The sequence below is a fragment of the Eptatretus burgeri genome, chromosome 10, assembly GCF_056783735.1.
Source record: "Eptatretus burgeri isolate ZD-2024b chromosome 10, Ebu_testis_v1, whole genome shotgun sequence".
Classification (NCBI taxonomy): domain Eukaryota; kingdom Metazoa; phylum Chordata; class Myxini; order Myxiniformes; family Myxinidae; genus Eptatretus; species Eptatretus burgeri.
In genome coordinates this window covers 72,196,895-72,216,147 of record NC_140970.1, presented here as the reverse complement: position 1 = coordinate 72,216,147, position 19,253 = coordinate 72,196,895, and the positions used below count along the sequence as shown (strand labels likewise).

At 41.3% G+C, this 19,253-nt stretch overlaps 1 protein-coding gene across 12 annotated transcripts in view; it reads right to left on the bottom strand.

Annotated features, from left to right (window-relative positions):
- Positions 1–19,253, bottom strand: part of LOC147018853 (CCR4-NOT transcription complex subunit 6-like) — a 134,214-nt gene that overhangs the window by 80,531 nt on the left and 34,430 nt on the right. For 10 of the 12 annotated variants that reach the window (XM_085898941.1, XM_085898940.1, XM_085898943.1 and 7 more), the window contains 4 exons: positions 13,173–13,258; positions 11,813–11,902; positions 8,675–8,746; positions 7,003–7,164 (listed from right to left, as the gene is read on the bottom strand). In XM_085898941.1, coding sequence (XP_085755067.1) covers positions 7,003–7,164; positions 8,675–8,746; positions 11,813–11,902; positions 13,173–13,258 — 410 coding nt within the window. The remainder of the gene's footprint in view (positions 1–7,002; positions 7,165–8,674; positions 8,747–11,812; positions 11,903–13,172; positions 13,259–19,253) is intronic. The other 2 variants (XM_085898936.1, XM_085898938.1) reach the window with 1 other exon arrangement.

The following is a 19,253-nucleotide window of genomic DNA, read 5'->3' as shown; positions in this document are numbered from 1 at the left end:
CCGCACGGTGCTCGTTGAATGGCGAGTGGCGAAGATGGTGGAAGCATAGTTGTGGAAGGTGGAATCGTAGTGTGAATGGCGTGATCGTTGACATGTTGGTTGTGGCGATGTTCGTGGTTGTTCTTGCACCAAAATAACGACAGCAAAAGAAAAACGCCTCACTGAACAATCTCAGCCCGAATGGATCACATATATTCCCTCTATACAATGGGTTTGGGCTAACTACACATGGACTTATCAATATATCTCACCTGAGGACCCTTTATGGTGTATTGCGAATTTCCACAACCGTAACAATATGTAATGACAGCATTACGTCTTCGCCTGGGATCACTGAATGTTAACGGGTGTAAAGACGCATTTCGTTTGCACCAAGTACTGTCATTCTGTTGAAAGTAGAAACTTGAAGTAGCATTTCTGCAGGAGACCCACACAACCCAAGAGGCTGCCTTCCGAGGGGAAAATCAATGGCAAGGATTGGCTTTTTTCAGTCACCTCACGAATACATCTTGCAGAGTGGCTATCCTCTTTTCACCAAGTTGAAACCTGAAATACTTGTTGTAAATGAAGTCAGTTTGGGTCGTTTGTTAGGGTTAGTAAGGTTTGAAGTAAGTAAAAAAGTAAGGTTTGAAGATTTTGTTGTTAACTTTGTCAACATAATTTTTACTTCCCATTCTTGGTTTGTATTCATGAGAAATCTTGCAATATTACATCACAAAAACCCTAACCAAGTTTATGAGTATTTTTTTTTTAAGAAGAGGAACATTTCTTTAGACATGACAAAAATGACATTTACAAAGGGTGGTGGGGTAAGGGCATGGGATAACAACAAAAACACCAATACAAAAAAACTAGAACTGCCACTTTATAACTGCTGGCAGTGATGACCGGGTACCCAGACGTGTCCGCCTTTGACACAACTGACACAACATGAGACTTAAATCAAAGTCGCAAAGTTTCGTATTGATAGGAAAAGCGGTGCCAGAGAAAACATTATTTAATGGTGATACAAACACAGGCCTGCTTCGAGACTGCGTGGAACAGACGAGTTACGAACCGGGCAGCACAAAGCGTTCAATTTCCTTATTACTGGCTACCAGATTCAAATAATTAAATAATTCTGGCTGCCAAACCGTGTGACCGATCAGGTTGAAATTTTAAACTTTTTCTTTCCCATGTCGGCTAAAGTACAAATATCAAGTTTCGTATATATAGAAGCAGCGGTTCCAGAGTAAACATTAATTAATATTTATCCTTCAATCCAAGATGGCGGCCAAACCATGTGACTTGTGACGTCATAATTTTCAGCACGTGTGCAAACACGATGGTAGATGATAAGTGCAAATTTTCGCTTCAATAGGTTAAGCAGTTCCAGAGAAAACATTATTTAATATTTTTTCTTAAAACCAACATGGTTGCCAAACCCTGTGCCCGATCCCGTTGAAATTTCAAACTGTCATTCCGCATGACTGTTCCACCATAACGGTGATGTTTCACATTTATTGATGCAGTAGTTCCAGAGTAAACATTAATTAATATTTTTCCTTCAATCCACTATGGCTGCCAAACGTTGTGTCGTACCTCAAAAGGGGGTGAGAACTTTTTATTCGTCATGGAGAGGCGGTCATAGTGGTGGAGTTTCGCCTGGATCTGTTCAGCCGTTTCAGAGAAAAAGACGTTTAAAGTTATTATTTTTCAATCCAAGATGGCTGGCGAACCATGCGACCTATGACATCACAAATTTACATTCTGCTTCCAACTGCGTATTGGAACACATATGTAAAGTTTTGTGTTAATCGGTAAAGGTGCGTTTTTCTATCCAAGATGGCCGCCAAACCATGTGACGTGTGATGTCATACTTTTTACCATGCGTGCACACACGATGTTAGATGATAACTGCAAATTTTGAATTCGTTACGTTAAGCGGTTCCAGAGAAAACATTATTTAATATTTTTCTTAAATCAAACATGGCGGCCAAACCATGTGACTTATCAATTCGAAATTAACAAATTTGTATCACCTACATGTCCCGAATATAATTCTGAAATCTCCCCTTCATCAGACTAGCGCTTCTGGAGAAGATGTTTGAATGTTGTAGGGTTTTTTTCAACATGGCCGCCAAACCATGTGACCGATCAAGAAGAAATTAACAAACTTGAGAAAGGACCTCATGAGGAATATATGTGTGAAGTTTCGTCTTTATCTGTCTTGCCCTTCTGGAGAAGAAGATTTTTAAAATTTATTCATTTTCAATCCAAGATGGCTGCCGAACCATGTGACCTATGATATCATAAGTTTAAATTCTGCTTTCCATCGTCGACCCGAACAAGTGTGTGAAGTTTCGTGTAAATCGGATAAGGTCTATTTTTCTATCCAAGATGGCCACAAAACATGTGACTTCTGAGGTAAAAAAAAATTTTTACCATGTATACAGACTTGAGGGGAGAAGGCACTTGCAAATTTTCACTTCAATGGGTTAAGGAATTCCAGAGAAAACATTATTTAATATTTTTCTTCAATCCAACATGGCGGCCAAAGCATGTGACCTATCAATTCGAAATTAACAAACTTATATCGCATACATGTCCCGAATATAGTTCTGAAATCTCGCCTTCATTGGACTCGCGCTTCTGGAGAAGATGTTTGAGGGTTTAGGGTTTTTTCAAGATGGCCGCCAAACCATGTGACCAATCAAGAAGAAATTAACAAACTTGAAAAAGGACCTCAAGGCGAATGTAACTGTAAAGTTTCTCCTCAATCTGTACAGCCGTTCTGGAGAAGAATTTTTTTTAAAAACACTGCAAAACAAGATGGCTGGCGAATTTCGTCACTGATGACGTCACAAAAAACAATACGATAGGAATTTTTGAGTAGATGACTCATAAGAAATTTCAAATTTTTCCCGTACGGCGTTCTACTTGACGAATTTTCACCGGTATATCGCTTCACCTATGACGTCACGAAAAAAATCAGACGTATTCCCCATAGGGAGCTTAGTAAAATGTATCAAGCGAATTTTTATCTTGCCAAAACGAAGTTTTTGCAAGATATGTTCGTCAGCTTGTATGTTTTTTTTTTTGTTTGTTTGTTTGTTTGTCTGTAATCACGTATAAAAAATTCTGCAAAGCACAGTTATCATTGGAAATTGTTGTAACTTTGCATATCAGAGGCCTATAGAGGTCCCTTTCAGTGCACAAAATTTTGAAGGTCAAGGTCAAAGGTCAAGGTCACTTTGTCGCAAATCAGGGGAGTCGACGAAACCCTTATTTTTTGAGTAATTTTGATCGGATCATCTTCAAACTTCATGGGAATATAGTTCATGGTCTGGCGCTCAGCTGATTAATTTTTGGTGGTGATTGGCCTTGACCTTCATATATATATATATATATATATATATATATATATATATATATATATATATATATATATATATATATATATATATATATATATATATATATATATATATATATATATATATATATATATATATATATATATATATATATATATATATATATATATATATTTTGGTCTGTAATCACGTATAAATCACTCTGCAGAGCACAGTTATCATTGGAAATTTTTGTAACTTCGCATATCAGAGGCCTATAGAGGTCCCTTTCAGCGCATAAAATTATGAAGGTCAAGGTCAAAGGTCAAGGTCACTTTGTCGCAAATCAGGGGAGTCGACAAAACCCTTATTTTTTGAGTAATTTTGATCGGATCATCTTCAAACTTCATGGGAATATAGTTCATGGTCTGGCGCTCAGCTGATTAATTTTTGGTGGCGATTGGCCTTGACCTTCATATATATATATATATATATATATATATATATATATATATATATATATATATATATATATATATATATATATATATATATATATATATATATTTTTTGGTCTGTAATCACGTATAAATCACTCTGCAGAGCACAGTTATCATTGGAAATTTTTGTAACTTCGCATATCAGAGGCCTATAGAGGTCCCTTTCAGCGCATAAAATTTTGAAGGTCAAGGTCAAAGGTCAAGGTCACTTTGTCGCAAATCGGGGGAGTCGACGAAACCCTTATTTTTTGAGTAATTTTGATCGGATCGTCTTCAAACTTCATGGGAATATAGTTCATGTTCTGGCGCTCAGCTGATTAATTTTTGGTGGCGATTGGCCTTGACCTTCATGGTTAGCGCCTGAGGTCAAACATATTTGACCCCAAGGTCAAATTTTCAAGTTTTAGGAACCATATCATGTAGTACCTCAAATTGAACACCTCGATGAGTGCTTTCTAGATATGTCAAGCTTGAGACCTTATGACATCATTTGGTGACGTTATATTACGAGGCAAACGCATATTTTTCATGGCTACTCTGTAGAACGATGCTCATCGGAATCTCTCGTAGGCAGATATTCCTCAAGGAGTCGCTCCTGGTGGATAGCAGCTCTGTTCACCTCAGTGACCTTAAAGAAGTCACACGTGGTCACCTTTTGGCAAGATACGGGTCACCCTGCGGGTGACATTGGTTTATTTTTCCATTGCACGGTTTCAGAGATACAGAGGTCTAAAGTTTATCGCTTTTTTCAAGATGGCGCCCGCACCACGTGACCAATGACGTCATAATTATAACGCGATTGTGCTATCAAAAAAGATACATACTATGGTGAAAATTTTGTGTCGATCGGACTTAGTCTCCCAGAGAAAATGATTTTTCAAGCCAAAAAGTCCCCAAAGCACGGCGGAAAAAGAATAAATAATAATAACTAGAACTGCCACTTTATAACTGCTGGCAGTGATGACCGGGTACCCAGTCCGTCCGCCTTTGATACAACATGGGACTTTCTGCAGATAACAGTGGCAGTGGCAAAGTTTCGCTTTGATCGGGTAAGTGGTTCCAGAGAAAACATTATTTAAGAGCGATACAAATACAGCCCTGCTTCGATACGGTGTGGGACTAACGAGTTACGAACTGGGCAGCACAAAGCGTTCAATTACTTTATTACTGGCGAACAGATTCAAATGATTAAATAATTCTGGCTGCCAAACCGCGAGACCGATCAGGTTGAAATTTTAAACTTTTGTTTCACATGTCGGCTAAATTACAAATGTGAAGTTTCGTTTATATAGAAGCAGCGGTTCCAGAGTAAACATTAATTAATATTTATCCTTCAATCCAAGATGGCGGCCAAACCATGTGACTTCTGACGTCATAATTTTCCCCACGTGTGCAAACACGATGGTAGATGATAAGTGCAAATTTTCGCTTCGCCAGGTTAAGCAGTTCCAGAGAAAACATTATTTAATATTTTTCTTAAAACCAACATGTCTGCCAAACCCTGGGCCCGATCCCGTTGAAATTTCAAACCGTCATTCCGCATGAGTGTTCCACCATAACGGTGATGTTTCACATTTATTGATGCAGTAGTTCCAGAGTGAACATTAATTAATATTTTTCCTTCAATCTACTAAGGCTGCCAAACGTTGCGTCGTACCTCAAAAGGGGGTGAGAACTTTTTATTCGTCATGGAGAGGCGGTCATTGTGGTGGAATTTCACCTGGATCTGTTCAGCCGTTTCAGAGAAAAAGACGTTTAAAGATATTGTTTTTCAATCCAAGATGGCTGACGAACCATGTGACCTATGACATCACAAATTTATATTCTGCTTCCAACTGGGTATTGGAACACGTTTGTGAAGTTTGGTGTTAATTGGTAAAGGTGCATTTTTCTATCCAAGATGGCCACCAAACCATGTGACGTGTGACATCATAATTTTTACCAGGCGTGCATACACGATGGTAGATGATAATTGCAAATTTTTGATTCGTTAGGTTAAGCGGTTCCAGAGAAAACATTATTTAATATTTTTATTAAATCAAACATGGCGGCCAAACCATATGATATATCAATTCGAAATTAACAAACTTATATCACCTACCTGTCCCGAATATAGTTCTGAAATCTCCCCTTCATCAGACCAGCGCTTCTGGAGATGTTTGAAGCTTTTAGGGTTTTTTCAAGATGGCCACCAAACCATATGACCAATCAAGAAGAAATTAACAAACTTGAGAAAGGACCTATAGGGGAATATAATCTGTAAAGTTTCGCCTCAATCTGTCCAGCCCTTCTGGAGAAGAAGATTAAAAAAAAAAAAAAAACACTAAAAAACAAGATGGCGGCCGAATTACGTCATCGATGACGTCAAGAAAAACATTTTCGTCGGTGATTTTTGGCGTAGATGATGCTCAAAAGTTTTCAGATTTTTCCCATACGGCGTTCTACTTGACGAATCTTCACCGGTATATCGCTTCACCTATGACGTCACGAAAAATCACACGTGTTCCCATAGGGAGCTTAGTAAAATGTATCAAGCGAAAAAATTTTCCATTGCACGGTTTCTGAGATACAGAGGTCCAAAGTTTATCGTTTTTTTCAAGATGGCGCCCACAACACGTGACCAATGATGTCATAATTATAATCTCATTGTGCTACCAAAAAAGATACATACTATGGTGAAAATTTCATGTCAATCAGACTTAGCGTTCCAGAGAAAATGATTTTTAAAGCGAAAAAGTCCGCGAAATGCCGGCGGAAAAAGAAAAATAATAAATAAACAGAAGAATAACAATAGGGTATCCAGTTGATAAACTGGATACCCTAATAAATAAACAGAAGAAAAACAATAGGGTACCCTGTACTCACAGGGTACCCTAATAATGTATACAAAATCTGCTATGTTCCTTTGAGCATTTCATGATTTTGCAGGAATGAGATCCTTGGACTTTATTCTTGCTGTTGTAGAAAACTCAAGCATTACTTATGTGTCATGAACCACAAGGTATCACAAAGCCACTTGTATTTGTCTTTGAGGCAAAACTTTTCAGTTCAGCAAAAATTGTCCCATTAACCAGACAAAAATAGCTGCAGCCCAAAAATATCCCTAAATCACCATGATAAAAGTGAAAACACAAAATACAGATTAAAGCTTGCGTATCCAAAGCCACATGCCTGCAGGCTGATGATATCAGCGCCACAATGTAGGATCTCCTGCATGATGCCTTTTTTCCGGTATTCCCAGCTGAGAGCCCATGATGGGCAGTACCCGTACAACTGCCGTGTTGCGTACTTATCGCACAAAACGTTGTAGCACATGACAGTAAAGACGGCTGGAATTAAAAAAAAAGGGACAATACCAGCATGTCATAATGCAGGAGAAAAGAGACACCAATTTACTATCACATCTCATTTTATCACAGCTTTACAGTCACATTTATTAGGCAATCCAGCAATCAGTGATTAATTTCAAGTGAATTTTGATGATGAAGAAAACAAAAATCATTTTCATAATTGTTCATTTTCACAGCCTCTGAGAAGTAAACCATGTAAGCCACATTCAGGGGCAAATTTTATTAAATGCATTGGAGTCATCTTTCAAGATCAGTGTGCCTTTGGTGTTGTTGGCTGTTTTCAGCAAAATGTCTGAAGCTAATACTGATCTTCATTCAACAATTCAATGGGGTTCTAAATGGTAACTTGAACTTTCAACCCCCTTTTCTCAGAACATGCATGATTTGTTGGAGAGTCAAGATGGCTCCTCACCAGCTAATATGATCAACAATCAAATGATTAAATCCACTTTTTTGGACAACCACTGGAAGAGGTGCAGTTCCTGGAACTTTTCAGCCTCATGATCTGCTAGAAGCTTTCGTCAGAGGATCATGTCTCCAGAACGGTATCAGAGACTAGCCACTGTCTGGGTATTCTTTGTAGAGCTAATGCATTCCTGAGCTGCAGCGAGCTCATCATGATGCACAATGTTTTCATATGAAGCTCCGTGAGGTATGACTCTACACTCTGGGCAAGTGCTCCTGCTTCCCACATTGTTATTGAGGCAGTCAAAATCAAGGCCTTCCACACCTTCGGAATCTCAAGACAGGAGGAGGATTCCCAGGGAATGTCGCTTTCCCACCGATGGCAAGTTGGTGGACTCTTCATTTTATAAAAGCTTACATCTGGCCTTGTGCTCCTCCTGCCCTCTCCTACCTCTGCCCTCCCTTAGCCATACCAGGTCACACACATTCTACAAGAAACCATACCACCCTTCTAAAGTTTTGGCTGGTCACCCATCTGTATCAATTTGTCCCCTTATTCTTCCGAATGTGGAATTGTCTCCCGGTATTTGTTGTTTCATCTCCTCCCATCAGTCTTTCAAATGCGCTGCCCATCACTACTTTATGCCCTCACCCTTGAACATACACAATCTCGAATACAGCATACCTGCTGATCATTTCCCATTCTGTTACTCTACGAGGCATTGTTGTGTTATTCCTCCTAATGGCCAAGCCCCCACTCCCCCTCCCCCCACTAGCTTTGGAAATCTGTAAAGCTGCTGCCAAATGTCATTTTAGCTCTTCCACAAGCAAAGACTTTGTATTAAAAATATACAATGCATTCGTAAATGCTACCCTATCCCCCCACCCCCAATTACATCAACAAAATATAAAAACAAAAATCACTATCAAAAGTCAAAGTATTCCAAAATATAATATTATGGGTTGTCACTGATTTATCCACTGTTTCACTTTAACCTCAGTCATTGACAATCCTGCTAATGGAAGCAAATAGGTGCACCAAGTGATCACAGCATGTTTGTTTCATTCATGTCAATGGACTCACCAGTGGTTTGTGAACGATCAGGATTAGCAAGTGCAATCCATGGCCGAGATGGTGGCTGTTCCGGTTGCACTGCTTGAGACAACCAAACACGGCAAACGAAGACGATGAGCATCACGCAAATAGGCAAAAAGGTATAAAGCATGCAGTTCAGAGATACCACTGTACATAAATTTATGCCTCAAAAATTTATTGTCCATTATTCAGTCTCTTTTCAATTATTTTTTTAAAATATTCAAAATAAATAAAACACATGGATTACTAGTTTCTGTCCCACTATAAGCAAAAGATGTGTTTGTTGTAGTCCAACAGGACAGCACGTGGCAATAACTTCCTCAAAATGGGCAATGCCATCAACAGATGCATCAAAATGGGTGTACAGTCAAACCTCTTTTATCCAGACATCCAAATAATGAAAGATCCATGATCTAGACAAAAAAAAAGTCATGGCCAAAAAAAAACAACAACAAAACAACTTGCGTGTTCATTGTTCATAGAATAAAATACCTTACCCCACACGGTCTTGAGAAAAAGAACATGACAAGGGGTCCTTTAAACTCTTGCTTTGCGTTTCCAAGGACAATCTATATATCCTACAGGCCGCCTCTGTCTGAATCTCAATACTCCCCAATGCCGAAAGCATGAGTGGCACATACGATTGGTCACGATGGCATAAAATTGCGTACTATTTTATCCAAGTACTGTGAACCTGGAGGTTTTACGAAATGACAAGAAGGTGGTTTGTGTTCAAGTGTTTAATTATAATTCAATTGAAATAAAATAAAGGTTTTTTTTTCTTGGAAGTTCACCGCTGTTGATGCACTCACTGTCTTTAACACCATTTAATTAAAACACGTAAAACTAGAAGGGCACTCTGTGGAGTGCATACATCCGCCACGTAATGCCTGATCCACGAGAGCATATCGGGCCCACTACATTTTTGAAATATCATGCGATACAGTACTATAGCGTTTTTGGCCCGATCTCTCAATGGTGAAGAATCATTTTAAAGATTAAATAATCTCGTATCCAGATCCGGATTCGGGTCTTGACCAAAATCGAACCCATTCGTCCTTGCGATGCACTCAACGTGTTCACCAAGTTTTGTCCAAATCCATCAACAACTTAAGATATCGTGCAATATATTGTTTTTGGCCTTATCTCTCAATGGTGCAGAATCACTTTAAAAATTCTAGTCATCGGATCTGGATCCCGATCTTCACCAAAATCTAATCAGTTTGTCCTTGTCACACACTGAATCTATCCACAAAATTTCATCCAGATCCGTCAACAACTTTTTGAGATATCCTGTACACAGACAAACAGACAAACAAACAAACAAACAAACAAACAAACAAACAGACAGAAAGGGGTGAAAACATAACCTCCTTCACCTTCGGTGGCAGAGGTAATTACTTATTCGTGCCTGTCATTTGTGCCCTTTATGACATCCATAAAACAGTACGTTTCCTGGTGGTATGATTTTCAAATTTGTTTGGCCGCCAGACAGGTCGGCAGACTAAAACAGTTACCATACTCCGTTGTGTGGATGCACAATTGAGACGAGATTCCATACAATTTGACAAATTCAGAGCCAAAGTCCTGCGAAACTGCAGGTTCTTGTTCTAGTGTTCAACATATAACATACAATTGACATTTTATGAATTCCTTGATCATAGAATGACATTTGTCAACAGACAAACAGTCAGCCAATTGTTCACCCAGCTTTATGCTTCACGGGGGGGGGGGGGGGGGGGGTAAAAAGTAAGATTTTTCTCGAGGAAGCAGTGCCTAATTTTATGCTCTCAGAAATTGTTGGTGGCATTTTTATCAGTCAACTGTGCCCCTCGAGATTCATATGCAGAACATCCGGAGGAAAGTGGATGTTTTAATTGGGTTTTTTAAGTGGTTTGTTGAAAGGCTTTATCAGCGAATAATGCCGATTTAACCAAGCTGGGCTGAGTTTTGTGGCCAAGCCCCATACAAAATCATGAGTTTCTCTCCTAAAAGCGAAAAATGTTTGCCGTATAATTTAAGTTTGTTCATTCAAAATTGCTATATACAGGGGGCTGCAAAATTAGGTATTTAGTAATGATATACTGGTATACTCCTTACTGTATACCTACTTTTGCAGCCCCCTGTATATGACCCCTTCCTATTTTTATGTCACATTCACAACAATAAACATACAAACAGGTAAAACTGTGTTGGGCACATTTATTTTTACATGTCCAACATGGAGCCATTGACTACATAGGGCGAGTCCAAATACATGGAGAATGAGGTGGGGGGGATGGTGGGGTTTGAGTGATTAGTGTTAAGGTACTGGAAGAACGTAACAACATCCGTAAGAATAAAATTAACATCATCCATTCGGTGGAAATAGCGTTTAACCGGAACACCTTTGGTCCCCGACACTTCTGGATAAAGAGATTCTACTGTGTTATGATTCTTTTCATTCAGTAAAGAAAAACTACATCTGCCAAGCATCTAAATTGACTCGCATGCTGTGCAGCTTGTTTATTGCAAAAGCAAGCTGTACCGTTCATTAGTAGAGTGCTTCTTTCTTCAGCGGCCACAATTATTCCCACATTATTGTGTGGTTGGCTGGAGGAGGATTGGCCCAAGTCTTTCACCAACCGACTGACACAGCCTGATGTTCAACTAAGTAGTTAGGGCAGGAATTCGGAATTTGGCCAGGGTGTCAGCGATAGCTCACATACTCCACACGAAAGACACTATGGGATCTTAGTAGTTATGCTACGTTCACCAAATAATGCTGGCAGAAGGGATGCTAGTTTAATGTCCACCCGATGGACGGCGTACACATTGATTAATCACTCTGCCTCGAAAACACCGGGATGACAGGCTAGACAGCTTAGAGGCGATTGTGTGTGCCACTCAGCCATCCTCGATAGTTAGTAGAGTGCAAAACTTCAGAAAGTGAAACACATAAATTACTGATTGAGACATGAAGATACTTCAAACTTATGGCCACATCGACAAGGAAAGAAATGGTACTTTACTTTAATTTGAGCATGGTTAGAAGATTACCTGACAGCAACCACCAAAATCGTTATAAATTATTCATATTAAAATATGGAGTCGGGCCAGGCATTGCAAGAGGCAGCACAAACGAACCTGCAAGGTTGTCCAGCATAAATGTGAGCAGCTTCCGAGTGCCATCGTGCTCATGGTATAGTCCCAAGATGTCTTGAGGAAGGGGGTTTCCTGAAAATGAAAATTTAATAACTTATTGATTAATGGACTACAAAATGAGAGCTTTCGGAAAGCAAGATATACCAGGTCTACATGATCGTTTCATCTCATTGCTCACGTCATTTATCTCAGATCCTACCTGGCCTTTTCACACCATAAACTATCAAGTTCCAATTTTCTCAAAGTTGCAGTCATTCCTTCTGTTCCCCCTCCCCCCCCCCTCACCCATCAGTACCACCAATCAACTACTTGTACATTTGCATTACATGCTTCAAAATTCTTCCCACTTTATTGGTAAATCTTCCTAAATGTTGCATCAGATGAAGAGAAATCAAAGTTATGGTCAACCAGTTTGCTTTCCTTCACATCACTGCCCCAACTTTAATCAATCTCCTCATCTTAGTCTCCAATCTTTCATCGAGGCTCACAGCCCCTTCCAAATACACAAAGCTATCAAAATGACAAGATCTGAACTTATTATCTGACACACAGCATACCCTCTTGCCTTTCTCCATGACACCTGCTTATCTGCTCAGAATGCATCTTGTCTGCATTTTAGGGCATGGCCCTTGAGTGCTGGGAGAACAATAACCAACCAAGTACCATCATCACATTTCATTACATCTGTCCCATTCATTACATCATGAACAAGCAGTTGTTTTTTAACATGAACGGTTTTCTATATCGGTTGGCAGCACTTCAATCAAACTGTCCCAATACACAGAATGCCAAAAGCTAAGGTGGAGGAGGAAAATAAGAATAATGGAACTTATGGAAAGAAGTCAATAGTGATGTAAACCAAAGGCATCACTGTGCATAGCAGGTTGTTCCCAGGCTCAGCAACAAATCATGAGTGTTTTCATTGCAAATACCAGAATAGAGTACCCTCCATGAGGGCAAACTTGTTTCAAGCATGCAACATGCCCTTCTGACACATGACTTTATTTGGGCGGTGTATAGGCAACAGACCGCTGCCTCGATCGCCCCCGGAAATAAAAATAACCCATGTTATGTATATGAAGCAAAAACATGCGTACTGTTTATGTGCACATATAATACATTGTGGTTATATAGCTTAGATAATTCCAAATGCCACCCCCCCAAAGGAAGAAAATGACAAAATGTTTTTTCTTTTCAAAATTTGATGGACTCAAACGAAACTTGCCCAGGCACAACTTCAGGGTGCCCTCATTAATCTCTGAGAGTTTTAGCTTCCTCGGAGGAGTAGATGATACGTACACATACGGCATAGTTCCATTATATACATATAGATGTACCCCACCTTTCAAGCCAAGCTTATGCAGTTGAAAAAGCTTTCCCAGCTCAAAGGGCAGGACTCTGAGGAGATTGTGGTTTAAGAGAAGTTCCCTGCAACCAGGAAAGGGAAGGAGAATGGAGATGACCAAACTGATGTGGACAAATCAAACAAAGAAAAAGTAATTAAAAGAAAGGAAATGTCCCTGCACTGTGAATATTTGCTCAGCAATGGTAAATCAGTCAAAAACAATAATCTGAGAATATGATCTATGCTAGAACAGAAATGTTTGTCAGTCTGTCTGTCACCATTTTTCTTAGAGATGACCTAACAGATCGTCATCAAACTTTCAGAGGTTCATCAGCGAGTCCTGGGGAGTGTTTTAGCCAAAAGTTATTTTCTGAAAATTTTGAAGAAAAAAAAAAGGTTTGATTTATTTTTTCTCCATAGTGCCCGAGTCTTTGTAGCTGTGTGAAAGGTAATAAATATTAAATGATCTCTGACCCCATTTCATATGGGTGTGGGGAAGTATTTTTGACCCCCACAAAAAAAATATATTTGATTTCTTCAAAATGCCAACAGGATTAGAGCAGCACCAGGCAATGACAGGTACCCCAAAGCCAATAAGTATTGCTCTTTGAACAAAAATTGGAGGGAGGTCTCAATAGGACAATAGCATGGACGACTAACCAACGAGAACGGCACTCTCTGACACCAACCGATATGCCTCCACCCACATTATTGTATCAATTCTGCATACTTGTAACAAGTTTGATTTAAATCCCTTCAGCTGTTCTCATGAAGTATTGTTCCGAATTTGAAAATCTATCGCACACAACATTCAGGTCCTCTCGCTCAGATATTTCGGCATGTGTTTTATAGATAGCTTCCTTTCCCTTGTCTAATGGGTAAATCAATGTAAATGTGCTGCGATTTCTTTTAATAGTTTGGAGTTTTATCGAGATTCTGAGACGTAAACAAGAATGACCGTTACAAAAAGTATGCTCAGAAAATTACCCCCGTGCGGGAGTGACAGTCATCTCTGCGAGAAAATATATAGCCTCCTGAAGGTAGGGCAGTTTTTGCAAACTTTGAAGTCACGTGACGAGAAAACGAAAGCGAATATCGAAAATCTGGCCCGACAAAATTTTGATATTGTCCCATAGATTCATATGCCACAATAAAATTCAAGATTGCTTGAGAAATGTAGGAGATAAATTTTGAAAATCGCCATTTTCGCATTTTTTGCCAACTTTGAAGTCACGTGACACGAAAATGAAAGCAAATATCGAAAATCCGGCCCGATCAAAATTTAGATATTGTCCCATAGATTCGTATGCCACAATCAAATTCAAGATCGCTTGAGAAATGGCGGAGGAGATAGAATTTGAAAAGTCATTTTCGCAACTTCAAAGGCCTCGTGACCTTGACCTTGACCTTCAGTGACCTTGAAAGTCATACCATCGTGTACGTCTCATCGACCTCTATCAAGATCACTAATGACCAGATCTCCCGCTTCAACTTCATTGTGAATGGACGGACGGACAGATCGTCACCTCTCCTCTCAACACCAATATTATTAGGTCATGCTCGAAGAGATGACCTAAAAAGGACAACTCCCGCACCGGGATTTTCCCCGTGCGCCGGAAAGGGGGAGGGAGCGCACCGGAGCTTATAAAGGAAGCTTGCAGCGATGCAAAAAGCGACGAGACTTGAGGAGAAGCGAAGGGAAGGAAGAAACGAGGAGGAGCATCATCTCAAGCGACCCATCTCGGGGATTTTCCCCGTGCGCCGGAAAGGGGGAGGAGAGCGCACCGGAGCTTATAAAGGAAGCTTGCAGCGATGCAAAAAGCGACGAGACTTGAGGAGAAGCGAAGGGAAGGAAGAAACGAGGAGGAGCATCATCTCAAGTGACCCATCTCGTTCTAGCTGGGTTCGGTTGTCATCTCGCTGGAGCGCTCATTTCGGGGAAGCCTGTCTGGTCTGGTCGGAGTCCTCCTCCGCCTCCTCTTCCACGCAATCGCGAGCTTGGGCGATCACCTCGTCTCACCTCGGCTGGGTTCGGTTGTGCTGCACCAGTCCTTCGGAGACCGGAGCTCCCGGAAGGAGGGAACATCCAGTTGCGCATTCGCGGCCAGGTAGCCAGCCATCCTGGTCCTCAGCCCGATTATCCTCTGGGCTGGAGGTCCAAATAATGACCTTTTGGTCCAATTCTTGGCGTGTGCGTGTGCGTGTGCGTGTGCGGCCGTCTACTAAGTAGAAAACTGTTTCAGTGCCTGTGCTGTATATATTTGCATTGCATTCTCAATAGTCGGTTTAATTCTGATTCTAGCATGCTTCCCTAATTCCGCCCATTATTGTTGTAAAAAAAAACCCATTTGTTAAATGTTTTCAGCTCGTTCGTGTCAATTCCTTCATTGACAGCGTGCCGCAGGCTGGGGAAGATTAAGCAAGGCCATTGTGCCGCCGCAAGGGGACATCTGGACCGACGGTTCTCGGCGATTAAACTGCTCGGAATCGCACATGGAACGAGCACGCTAAGCGGCTCATTTTCGTACGAGTTCCTTCAAGGGTGAAATTCCCCGGTAGTTGGACCACATGGGTATTTAGGTAAATTGAAATTGGCAATAGACCCTACCCCACGTGGTCTATCCATTGGCGAATTTCGGTCCGATAGAGGACCCGTCGACTCCGGACTTATCCGGGCCGACGATCTGAATTCCGGGCGATCGGTGGAGCAGACTTGCGGCTCCATCCAGTGGTCGTGCCTGCGGCCGACGTCTGGCCCCACAACAGTATCACATTTCCACCTGACATGACATCTGACCTTTGACCTCTTGCTGCCGAAATCTAATAGACTGGAAGCTGTAGATGCAATTTCTCAGAAATTAGCATGATGGATTTGAGGGTGATAAAAACAATAATAAAATGTTAATTAAAACTTGATATTAAAATTAATGCATTAAATCTGAAATAGAAAATGCACTCAAATATGGTATGATTCAATGTGCTTGAACATGTATCGATTATAATTTTAATTCACATAATCATATCTTTCCATTGTATTGAAAGATGATCGACCTGTCTGGAAAAGATATTGGTACGGATTTCAGAATCTGATCCGACGAATGCATACAAACATCCAGGTCCTCAGATAGTTCTTTCGCTAAATGCATGTCCAGGATACCCATCCCCATGTCTGGTGGGATTCTAAATGTGATGCGTTGAGAAGGGTAAAGAATATATTCCCTCTCTTATGGAAAGCTCCTTTTTCTCTTTACGACAGACACATTGATGCATGTGAGATAGCCGTTAGCCCAACGGAGGCTTGACACCCACCTTTTTCCATCGACGTTGACACCCGTTTTTCACCGACGCCCGCCTTTTTCCATCGAGGTTTGACACCCCGTTCAACAGCTCTATGGATGCTAACTGGCTCTTTTTCATATCGGGCTGAACATTGAGGTGATAATTGTTGTTGACGTTTTATGAGCACTTCAAGTTTTCGCTCGGTAATTCTGACAAATGGCTGCTTTTGCCGTTGGTCCGACACCACAGGCATGGCGGTGCGGGCCAGGAGTGATCGCAGGACAGGCAGGTTGTCACGGCAATGATTCGCAAATGGGGTGGGGTGGATTTGGCTGGAGTCTCTGCCCGCCCAGACGGGCCGCCTATAGGAGGACGAGAGGTCCATTTTTGGCGGGTGAGTCGACATCAGACGGCTTTACCAGTCAGTCGGAGTCCAGTCAGACAGACGACTTTACCAGTCAGTGAGTTGGTGAGAGCCTCAGCATCTCACAGCATCTCACAGCGCCTCACAGCACCGAACAGCTGTCCGTCGGTTGTGGCTCCTGGCGGTGGGTAATGCTCGGGCCGTTGATGCTTGTTCTGCTCAGGCCCTCTCTTGGCGTGCCTGTTTCTTGGGGGTGACGTCGATTGGTGTTCCGGCCTGTTTGCAAGTGGGTGCACGACAAGGTTGGGCGCTGGCAACGGACAAGGCATGCCCACACATTTCAGGACGTTTTATTTGACATATGACTTCTATTTGGTGAGCGAGACAATTTCTCAAAAAAAATTGTCAAAAAAAAAGAAAAAGAAAACATGTAAAATTTATTAAATGGTGTTTTCCATATTCTCATAACAAGGGTGTGTTGAAAATTTGATGACAAAAACTCATATGGTTAAAAAAAAATAAAAAAAACATGCAAGTGATTATTAAATAAATTTGCCATCTCATGCAGCATTCAGGGCTATTAAGATCTATTTATAGTTACTATGACTGACAATTATTAATTAGTATTCTTCATATTCTCATAATAAGCTGAACATTCGATGTCAAACACTCGACCTTTTTAAAATCTTCCGCCCTCGACACACACACACACACACACACACACACACACACACACACACACACACACACACACACACACACACACACACACACACACACACACACACACCCTGGGTGTATTCTGTTGAAATGCTTGCTTGAGTGCTTTGAATCAAGCAGACCACTTGGTGAGCTGTAAGCAAGCTGTTTGCTAACGCAACACATCCTTTTTCTCCCACTGCATGGGAAATGGGATAATTAGTATGCCACTTGATATTACAATAATCAGGGGAAGTGATACAACACACTACTTTGTGGTATTTAATCTAATTACGGTTACAAAACAGTAAAATTGGAATATTTTAGTGAAAAAATGAATTCAAAAATAGCCGACGGTGCTGCTTTCAACAGGTGTGCGGATACCGACCGACATCTTTATGGAGAGCCGAGCATTCAAATTCTTGATTTTTCTTTTCTTCCAGCTCTTTCTCTCTTAATTTCTCTCTTTCTTTGTCTGTCGAAGGAGAGGTGAATTCTTGCAGAAAAAAATTTCTGAAAGGCTTACTTGGTTGCCCCTGGATGGGTTTGAGGGTAGTAGAGTCGCGACTGAAACCCAAACCCTATCCAGGTTCCTTCTGATGACTTCATTGCAGAATTTGATCTTCCACTTGATTCGGACAGCTAAAACCAGAAGACAATATATTGCTGTGGAGCCGGGTATCGGCGACGAGCACGACCACAAGATGGAGCAGTAGAGTCGACTCCACTGAACACCCGGAATCTCGATAGTATCTCCTCGGAGAACTCTGAAAGGTATGGGTCCCTTACAGAACCATGAGGTAGGATCCACTTGTCTAACTCCAATTTACCTAAGTACTCACGCCGTCCAACTACCGGGGAAACCACACCCTCGGCCGGCTCTGTCCGATCTGAGTCGCGGGAATGGCTCGGATCCGGCGTAACTGAGCGGAGTACCAGAGCCGTGCCGGACCAAATGTACAACGATAGCGGCAACGGCCTTTTTAATCACCCAACACGCACCGTGCTAAACCAATGAAGGAAAGGACAAAGACGAGCTGAAACATTCAACAATAGGGATATTTATTAACAATAATCGGGGTAATGAGGGAAGCACGTAAGGGCAGAATTATCACGACTACGCAATGCAAGTATGTACAAGGCACTGAAACAATTCCTACTTATAGACGGGTCCACAGACACACACACGCACACGCACACACAAATACCCCAAAAGAGAGATGGAAGGTTCCCAGCTCGAGGACAGATGAGTTGAGAACCAGAGCTTTCTCGGACCTTCCCGCCTCGTGCGGTCTTTGACGTCCTGGGTCGGCGGGACTCAAACCCGCAACTCGATGCCGCTGCAGCACCGGATACGGAGGACAGCGTCTGGCTCCAGCACGCTACTAACTATAACTAAGCTCCATAACTCAGCTACGGGGACAGCTGTCTGTCTGTGTGCACAAGACTTCCAGATTCGTAACAATACATAGAGACACACACACACACACACACACACACACACACACACACACACACACACACACACACACACACACACACACACACACACACACACACACACACACAATGCTTACACAGTGTAAGCAATAACGAACCGTGCTTCATACGTAGGTACATAATTAATAGCAGCATGACCAACCATTGTCCCCATTGTCTCGGGTCGCTCACCTGCAGTGAGCACAAGAAGGCTGCACTTATTTTCGGATATATTAATTTACGGATGCTTTCCGATG